At 55.7% G+C, this 9762-nt stretch overlaps 1 protein-coding gene across 1 annotated transcript; it reads right to left on the bottom strand.

Moving 5' to 3' along the window:
- Window positions 1-243: 243 nt before the first annotated feature.
- LOC138093588 (immunoglobulin lambda-1 light chain-like) lies at window positions 244-9583 on the bottom strand. The gene is made up of 4 exons (XM_068989636.1): window positions 9529-9583; window positions 9079-9419; window positions 8053-8098; window positions 244-623 (listed from the first exon to the last, which is right to left on the bottom strand). Exons 1-4 carry the CDS (start codon window positions 9581-9583, stop codon window positions 244-246), a joined length of 822 nt encoding a protein of 273 aa, XP_068845737.1.
- Between the last annotated feature and the right edge of the window lie 179 nt (window positions 9584-9762).

Raw genomic sequence — 9762 nt, 5'->3', positions numbered from 1 at the left:
ATTAAAATGATAATGTTTGAACAAGTAGCTTTAAACATGGTGGAGTATTGCAAATTCCCTTTCCCCTAAATGGTCTTATATGAAGCAGAAGGACTGGGAAGAGCAGCTGAGGGCGTTTTGGCTGAAAACATGCAGTAAGTTGTGAGTACGACCACACATTCTTGTTCTCACCGTGTGAAATGAAATACGATTTTATGTCCATTTCAGAGCTGCTGCTCCAGTGTCTGCTTGGACAGAGATGCTTCAGCCCCGGGAGGCCCATGTCTGGAGGAGAGCAGGTTTTTGTCCCACTTCCCCCCTGGCCTGGAGCACTGTGCGACTGCTGCTACTACTGTCATAAGCTGCACAGTAATAATCGGCCTCGTCCTCAGCCTGGAGCGAGCTGATGGTCAGGGTGGCCGTGTTGCCAGACCTGGAGCCGGAGAATCGGTCCGGGACCCCCGAGGCTCCACTGCTAGTACCATAGATGATGGTTTTGAGGCCTGATCCTGGGAGCTGTTGGTACCAGCCTACACCATATCTACCGATGTTGCTGCTGCTTCCAGTGCAGGTGATGGAGACCCTCTGGCTCAGGGACCCGGACACGGAGGGCGGCTGAGTCAGCGCAGCCTGGGCCCAGGATCCTGGAAAGGGGAGAGACAGAGATGGTGACTCGGGGGTCCAGACACGATAGAGGGGAGCAAGGCCCGTGAGTCTTCCCAGGGCCCGTCTCCTGTCCCCCCATCCAGTCACCTGTGCAGAGAGCAACCAGGGTGAGGAGCAGAGGGGACCAGGCCATGGTGGACTCGGTCAGGGCGTCCCGCCGTCTGTGGCCCCACAGCTGAGCAGAGCGCCCCCACCCCGCTCCTGCCCCTCTTCATAGCCTGAGGGGGCGGGGCCTTCCATGCAAATGCCCCCCCTACCCCCACAATGCTCTGATGACCTCTAGGACCTGGGTCAGCTTCCTGGGCCTGAGGGAGGCCAGTGTGTGATCAGGGGCGGGGTTGTCTGGGGCTTGGGGGTGGGAGGTCACAGCTGGGAGCCCTGAGCAGGAAGCACCAGGGAGCACCAGGGGGCTGGGCTCTGCTCTCACCCCTCCAGACACTCAGGAAAGGCCTCGGAGCGCCCCCTGGTGTCCCGACCAAGACACACATCCTGACCTGCTGATAGAGCTCTTGGAGTCAGCTTTCCCCAAATTGCTTTTGAAATTCTACCCTTCAGGATGTGTTTGGATGGATGACAACAGCCAACTGTAGCTTACCCTGTAGTGCATGTGAGTGTTACTCAGTGGATGTGTGACTTTGAGATTTTAAATGAACCAAAATGTGTTCATGGATTAGTAAAAATCTGAGGTTGTGACTTAAAATAGATGCCTAAATTTAACTGAAGAAAATGTTGTTGTTAGGTCACTAGGCTGTGTCCACTCTGGCTCTCTTTTAATTCTGCATTGCCATGGTACTATTTCTAAAACTTCATTTTCCTTGTAGCCTCTGTTCTCTAAATAAGATAATTTTAAAGACTTTGACAGGTATGGCGTCTCCACTGGGGGATTTTTATGTCGTAGCAGGACGTTCTATCTGTGAAACAGGGCAGGCTGAGTTATCAGAGCCATGGGTCGGTCTCAGATCTGAGATGAGCGACAGGATAGGACAAGGCAGAGCAGCTGTTCTCAGGAATCTCAGACGTGACCATGGGGATCAAACCTGACTTAGGCGTGGTCCAGACAGAGCAGCAGTGCCGGCCCCGGGGGCAGAGCCCCACGACAGGGCTGCTTTCCCAGCCCAGGGCCCCACAGCTTCTCCCGGGCTCACTCTGCATAAAGTCAGTCCCACAGCAGCTGAGCACAGACTCTCCTCAGCCAGGAGTCATCTCCAGGTCTCAGGACCAGGGCTCTCTCCCCTCCTGATTCCTCACTGGATGGGCACACAGGATGGAGTGTGAGGATTCAGGGAATAAATCGGCTACTAGAGGGGTTCATGGATCCCCTGGGAAACAAGGGGACCCCGGGGAGGAGCACGGAGCAGACGAGCAGGGGTCACAGCTGAGCGCCAGGGATCTGAGGCTTCTCGGGAAGGAAGGGTGAGAGAGGCTCAAGGAGGGGCCGAGGAAGTGAGTGTTTCAGGAAGATCTGGAGACACGGCCATGAACTTCCCACAGAGGGAGCTGGCTCCTGACCATGGGGATCATGGTCTACAGACCTACCTGGTCACTGGAGGTCTGTAGAAAGAGAGAGGCCCAGGACTGGGAGGAGAGTCGTGAGTGAGGGGCGCGGGAGGGCAGGCTCTGAGCAGAGATGCGGAGGAGCGGGCGCAGGCTGAGGGGAGCTGGAGGGGTGCACGGGGTGGGCTCTGGGGGCTCCTCCCCTCCTCTCTTTCTGGGAAGAGGGTGGGGACTGATGACCCCCTGACCCCTTCACCCTCCAATTCTGGGTGCTCGACCCTGGGTGCAGCTTCACTCCCAGGAGGAGGCCTGGGGGCCGCGGCTCTGAGTCTGTCCCCTGAGAGGAAGCACCTGCTATCACATCCAACTCAGGCCGCTGAGCCCGGGAGCAGGGCCAGCTCAGGGGACCATGCGGGTGTGTTGCTGCTGCTGCTAAGTCGGTTCAGTCGTGTCCGACCCTGTGCGACCCCATAGACAGCAGCCGACCAGGCTCCCCGTCCCTGGGATTCTCCAGGCAAGAACACTGGAGTGGGTTGCCATTTCCTGCTCCAATGCGTGCAAAGTGAAAAGTGAAGTCGCTCAGTCGTGTCCGACTCTTCGAGACCCCATGGACTGCAGCCCACCAGGCTCCTCGCCCGTGGGATTTTCCAGGCAAGAGTCCTGGAGTGGGGTGCCATCGCCTTCTCTGGTGCATTTGTTGAGGGGTTGCCAGTTCTGAGCAGGTGCACAGCGCCCCCTGGTGAGGCACTCGGGGAACGGTCACGGTGGTGGCGTGATGAGCAAGCTGCTGCTCAGTTGCTTGGTTCTCAATCCTGTCTTGACTCTTTTGCGACCCCATGGACTGTAGCCCACCAGGCCCGTCTGTCCATGGGATTCTCCAGGCAAGAACACTGGAGTGGGCTGCCGTTTCTTGCTGCAGAGGATCTTCCCACCCCAGGGACAGAACCCACAGCTCTTATGTGCCTTGCATTGGCAAGTGGGTCTTCACCACTCGTGAAAACGGGGAAGCCTTTGAAGAAGGAAGGCTCCCTTTTTTTTCTGTCACCAAATACTTTGTCAGAGACCAAAAAATGAATCAAATAATAAATATTACGAGTCTTTGATAGTGTACAGAGAATTCTTTTTTATTTTCACCCATTGTATTTTCAAGTGATTCTGACTATCTTGTTCCCATGATTCATTTTTTTCCCCTTCCATTTATCTTCTTCTCTTTTGGACCCCAAAGTGTCTGTATTTGCTCATCAAATAGATTTGATGTCTTGTCCCTAAAAATATCTGCCACCTGATTTCATCATCTCAGGCGCCTCACCATTGATGTCTATGCTGTCTCATTTCCCTTCAACACTTAGTTTTCTGGTTCTTGGTAGAAGTGACAGTTTTTACTGGATCCTGGACTGTGTGGAAATTGCTTGAAGAAACTGGGTTCCATTTCCTTTTCCTTTAACAGGAGATGCTTCTGTGGCGGAAGCCCAGGGATGTGCGTTCGCTGCCCAGTGACCCAGCAAGGGCGGCACTGACCCCCTGCTCTGTGCTGCCGACTCCGACCTGGGAACCGGGGACACCTGTGTGAGCAGCTCCGTCATCCAGGGGCCTGTGACCACCCCTTGTGGGCCACTGCCCTCGGGAGGGGAGTCGGGCTGAGGGGGCAGCTGGGCTGCACTCAGGGGACACCTAGTCTGCTGGGTTCCGTGGCCTCAGGGACTCCAGGAAGGGAGGGGCAGACGCCTTGCCCTGGGAGACCCGTGGCTGTGGGGGAAGCAGGTGTTTGTCTCCTTCTGCTCTGGCCTGAAGCACTGTGCAAACTTCCAAGCCGTCTGCCCATGAGAAACAGTAGTAATCAGTATCATCCTCAGCCTGTACTGAGATGGTCAGAGAGGCCGAGCTGCCAGACTTGGACCAGAGAATCAATCTGAGACCCCTGAGGGTCGTTTGCTGTTTTCGTAGGTCTGGAGTCTGGGGGCCGATCCTGGGAGCTGATGGAACCAGCTCACATGATAACCCCCGGTTTTGTTGCTGCTTCCAGTGCAGGAGATGGTCACCCTCTGACCCAAAGTTCGGGAAACAGGGTGGCTGAGTCAGCACAGCCTGGGCCCAGGATCCTGGAAGAGGGAGAGACAGAGATGGTGACTCTGGGGTCCAGACTCAAGAGCAGGGAGCAGGGCCTGTGAGTCTTCCCAGGGCCCCTCCCCTGTCCCCGCATCCAGTCACCTGTGCAGAGAGCACCCAGGCTGAGGAGCAGAGGGGACCAGGCCATGGTGGACTCGGTCAGGGCGTCCTGCCGTCTGTGGCCCCAGAGCTGAGCAGAGCGTCCCCACACCGCTCCTTCCCCTCTTCATACCCTGAGAGTGAGGGTCCATTCATTCAAAGGATCCCGTGCATCACACTGAGCCCTCCCGGGCCCTGGCCGGGTCTCTATGCCTGAGGGCGGCCAGAGGGTTGTCAGGGGTGGGGCTCTGTGGGTCTCAGGAGTGGGAGGTCACAGCTGGGAGCCCTGAGCAGAGGCCACCAGGCCTTGTCAGGGAGCTCTGTCGGGGGGCCCAGCTCTGCGTTCCTCCACCCACCTTCAGGAATGGACCCCGAGCGCCCCCCACCCCTTGTCCAGGCCCAGACACACATCCTGTGACCTGGAGACCAGAGCCCTCAGGGACAGATCCCGCCCCCTGCTCCATGGGCTGTCCCCTCTTTAATACCAGGCCAGGTGCCCCTTCGGTGTCCCCCTGAGCTCAGGGCCATCGTGGGCTCCCCTCAAATCCTCAGGGCGAGTCTGTCCACAGCTTCCAAGCCTGCTTAGGTGTCAGGACCGAGGGGTGTCTGAGATACAAATTCCTCTCAGATCGGGACCAGGTCAGGGCAGTGCCGGTCCTGGAGCGGGAAGGTGGGTCTCCTTCTGGGCAGGACAAAAGGGTCCCTCCTCTGCGGGCCTCCTCCCTGGTGGGCAGAGCCCTCCTTCCTCTGTGCGTCCCCTCAGCCCTGAGGAAGGCGGGGTGCTTCTCTGAGGAGGGGTGAAGGTGTGGAGAGAGGCCTGAGATGGGACTCTGCATTCCTAAATGCTGCATCTTTCCTGTGTGTGTGAACTAAAGAGCCTCTTGCTGAAAGTGAAAGAGGAGAGTGAAAAAGTTGGATCAAACCCAACATTAGGAAAACTGAGGTCATGGCACCCAGTCCCATCACTTCATGGCAAACAGGTGGGGAAACAGTGGAAACTAATAGACTTGACTCTTGGGCTCCAGAATCACTGCAGATGGTGACTGCAGCCATGAAACTGAAAGGCGCTTGCTCCTTGGAAGAAAAGCTATGGCCAACCTAGACAGCATATTAAGAAGCAGAGACATTACTTTGCCAACAAAGGTCTGTCTAGTCAAAATTATGGTTTTCCAGTAGTCATGGAAAAGTTGAGAGTTGGACTATACAGATAGCTGAGCGCCGAAGAAATGTTGCTTTTGAACTCTGGTGTTGGAGAAGACTTTTGAGAGTCTCTTGGACTGCAAGGAGATCCAACCAGTCCATCCTAAAGGAAATCAGTCCTGAATATTCATTAGAAGGACTGATACTGAAGCTGAAGCTCCAATACTTTGGCCACCTGATGCGAAGAACTGACTCATTGAAAAAGACCCTGATGCTGGGAAAGTTTGAGGGCAGGAGGAGAAGGGGACGACAGAGGATGAGATGGTCGGATGGCATCATCAACTCAATGGACATGAGTCTGATTAAACTCCGGGAGTTGGTGATGGACAGAGAGGGCTGGCGTGCTGCAGTCCATGGGGTCACACAGAGGTGGACACGACCGAGCTACTGAACTGAACAGAACTTACTGTGTGTGAAGCTTTCCACATGCTGGACCCCGTGCCCGTGTCCTGCTTATGAACTGACCCCTCCTGGGCGTCTCTCCTGCAGGCACAGGGCACCGGCTGCAGGGAGCAGACCTGGGGATGCTCCTGGCAGTTGTTACTGAGACTCTGAAGGGCTCTGAGCAGCGTGTGTCCCCAGGGATCCTGACACATAATAGCTCTTAGGACCAACTGTCCCAAATAGGAGGTTAGAGAAGGTAGAGGTCGAAGTGATTGGTTGGAAAAAAACAGTTGACTGTAGCTTGCCCTGCACTGGTAAGGTGTTACGTTCTGGGTGTGTGAGATTTTAAGTGAACCAAAATGTGGTAATGGATCAGTGAAAATCTACAGTCATTCCTTAAAATCTGTGCATGAATGAAACTGATGGAAAATCTATGTTCTCTCTTAATTTTTCCTTCACAAGGGCACAGTTTTGGAAAACTAATTATCATTGTAAGTTCTTTTTTTATTAAAAAATTCGTTTGAAATGACTTACAGGTATCCTAGGAAATTTTAAATATTATCCAGTAAAAATATTTTTACAAAGATATTTGCATTCTTAACTTTTTTGGACTTTGAGTGAGACAGGGCTAGAACCAGCTCTTTCTGCCACATATTGCGTCTCCCCTGGGGCGTGCTTATCTCTGAGCAGCCTGTAAAAACAGGGCAGGCTGAGGTATGGGAGCCATAGATCCGCCTCTGAGCTGAGCTGAGGGAACGTGCGTGACAGGTCAGGTCTGCTGACCTCCAACCCTCAGAAGTGACCATAGGAAGATAAGCTGAGATAAAGGGGGTCCAGGCAAGGCAGCAGTGACAGCCCTGGCCGGGAGGGGATGAGCTGGGGTCACCCCTGGAGTCTGCAGACCTGAGGCTTCTCTGGTGGGAGGGCTACAGAGGCTGCAAGGGAGGACAAGGAGGTGAGCGTCTGGTCAGGGCAGACGGGAAACCGCCCCACGCCCTGAGAGTGACGCTGGTCTGGAGGAGGAGGTCGCTGGTGAAGGGTTGTAGAGAGGAGCCCAGGACTGGGGAGGAAAGTCACGGATCAGAGGGGTGCGCTTAGCAAAGAGCAGGGCAGGAGCAGAGGAGGCCGCGGGGAGCGGGAGGGGTGCAAGGGGTGGGCTTGGGGGCCGCTGGCCTCCTCTGCTCCTGGGGAAGAAGGTGGGGCCGGATGATGCCCTGAGCCCATCACCCTCCATGTGTGAGTCCTGGGCCCCGTGTGCAGCTTCACTCCCGGCAGGAGGCCGGGGGTTCGGGGCTCTGGGTTTGTCCCCTGAGAGGAAGCACCTGCTGTCACGTCCAGCTCAGTCCAGTGAGCCCTGGTGCAGGGTCAGGGGACCATCTGGTGTGTTCCGGGTCGGCCAGTTCTGAGCAGCTGCACAGCGCCCCCTGGTGATGCGCTCGGCGAATGGTCATGGTGGGGAAAGTGGGGAAGGAAGGGCGGCCCTACATCCTTCCCTTGGAAGGACTGATGCTGAAGCTGAAGCTCCAGTACTTTGGCCACCTCATGCGAAGAGCTGACTCATTGGAAAAGACCCTGATGCTGGGAGGGATTGGGGGCAGGAGGAGAAGGGGACGACAGAAGAAGCGATGGCTGGATGGCATCACCGACTTGATGGACGTGAGTCTGAGTGAACTCCGGGAGTTGGTGATGGACAGGGAGGCCTGGCGTGCTGCGATTCATGGGGTCGCGAACAGTCGGACACGACTGAGCGACTGAACTGAACTGAACTGAAGGAACTGAAATAACCCCAGGCTGCATCCACGACTTATGGGGGAAGGGAAGGCATGGAACACGTCTTTTTTCTTTTTTTCTTTTTTCATTTTAAGAAAAAAGTCATCAATGTGTCAAGACCTTAGCACGTTATATTGTAAAAGCACCAACTATTCTCATATTGGAGTCTGGTGACAATAATTTGTGGAAACTCCACAAATCAGGACCAAAGTGAATGTAATCTCCATACCAAGAATTCAACATCATGTGGCAAGTGTTAGACAAAGATATTGAACAGGAAGAATCGATGGTGGATCTTAGCAGTGAGAGCCACGGAGAGGCAGTAGTTCCCACAGACCCGAATGGAAGACGCACCTTGGATGCTCCCGTGTCTGTGCAGCAGTAACCGAAGTGGTCTCCCCTGTGAAGAAAAAGCACAGGCGTTCACGTTGAGGGCCGATGCGAGGGGTCAGAGCTCTAGAAACCCCCGGCAATGGGCAGATGCCCCAGTGATGGAGATTAAAGGCTCCCGAGTCAGAGTTCAGGTCTGAGATGACCTCAGTCAGACCCCAACCTCAGCCCCTGAGCTTCAGGGCAAAGAGACACTGTGTCCCTAGTGATGGGGACACCAACTTCCTGTTTCCTTTGAGACCTTCTCCTGGGAATGGGCTGCTGGAGGGACTTTAAGGACAGAGGGGACAGAAAGAGGCTCCACGCCCAGGCAGAGCCCCTGGATGACCCAGAGTCAGGGTGACAGCAGCAGCAGCAGCTGGTCAGGCCAGACGCTGAGCAGGAAGCCGCTGGGCGGCCCCACCTCCCCAGATGGAAAGGAGTCCTGGTCTAGTTCCACAGGCCTGGAGCTCTGGGGGAGCCTGAGAGGCTGTCACAGAGAAGGCGGGAGCAGCATCCTGGGCCTCAGCTCAGCCCATAGACGGCCAAGGAGCCCCAGCTTCAGATTTGAGACCTGGAAAATGAGCAGAGACCCCGAGACCTGAAATGGAGCAGGGATCCCCAAGCGTCCACGACTAGCATCAGAGAGAAGGAGAGCTGTTGGGACCAGCACACATACTGGACACTCTGATGAGTCCAGAATCAGACCGGACTGTCCTGTGTTTCTCTGGTTCTGACCTGACCCATCATGGACTCTATCCCCAGGGCACCTGCCCTTGGCACTGGGGATTTCTGCTCACGTTGAGAAAATCAGACAATGTGTTGCTGCCAAAGAAAGCTGGAGAAGGGGTGAATTAAGAAAGATGTGAACAGATTTTTCTGGATCAAGTTCCCTGGTGTGACTCTGGACCCAGTCTTAGGCCAAAGAGACAAATGAAACAGCTGCCTTTGCAGAGGATGTTTCTGCCCCCAGAGCCCCGACTCTGAGAGGACAGCAGGTTTTCGTCTCACTTCCCCGCTGGCCTGGAGCAGTGTGCCATTATAGCTACTGCTACTACTGTCATAAGATGCACAGTAATAATCGGCCTCGTCCTCAGCCTGGAGCGAGCTGATGGTCAGAGTCGCTGTGTTGCCAGACCTGGAGCCGGAGAATCGGTCGGGGACTCCCGAGGCTCGACTGGTTGCACCATAGATGAGGAGTTTGGGGGCTGATCCTGGGAGCTGTTGGTACCAGCTCACATAATTACCATATCCAACGTTGCTGCTGCTTCCAGAGCAGGTGATGGAGACACTCTGGCCCAGGGACTTGGACACGGAGGACGGCTGAGTCAGCACAGCCTGGGCCCAGGATCCTGGAAGGGAGAGAGACAGAGATGGTGACTCGGGGGTCCAGACACGATAGCGGGGAACAAGGCCCTTGAGTCTTCCCAGGGCCCTTCTCCTGTCCCCCCATCCAGTCACCTGTGCAGAGAGCGACCAGGGTGAGGAGCAGAGGGGACCAGGCCATGGTGGACATGTCGGCGTCCTGCCGTCTGTGGCCCCACAGCTGAGCAGAGCGCCCCCACCCCGCTCCTGCCCCTCTTCATAGCCTGAGAGGGGGCGGGGCCTTCCATGCAAATGACCGTCCTCTCCGCCCCGCCCCCCAGCTCTCTGAGCCCCCCCAGCTCTCTGACCCCTCCCCAGCTCTCTGAGCCC

The sequence above is a fragment of the Capricornis sumatraensis genome, chromosome 17, assembly GCF_032405125.1.
Source record: "Capricornis sumatraensis isolate serow.1 chromosome 17, serow.2, whole genome shotgun sequence".
In the NCBI taxonomy this organism is placed as follows: Eukaryota; Metazoa; Chordata; class Mammalia; order Artiodactyla; family Bovidae; genus Capricornis; species Capricornis sumatraensis.
The sequence above is the reverse complement of the archived record's forward strand: the minus strand, read 5'-3'. Positions and strand labels throughout refer to the sequence as shown.

Coding starts and splice junctions, on each gene's coding strand:
- LOC138093588 (XM_068989636.1), bottom strand. CDS start 9,583: ATGTCCACCATGGCCTGGTCCCCTCTGCTCCTCACCCTGGTCGCTCTC. Junction 9,420..9,528: donor CCTGGTCGCTCTCTGCACAG/GTGACTGGATGG, acceptor TCTCCCTTCCAG/GATCCTGGGCCCAGGCTGTG. Junction 8,099..9,078: donor TGCTCCAGGCCAGCGGGGAA/GTGAGACGAAAA, acceptor TTTTCTTCACAG/GGGAGACCACTTCGGTTACT.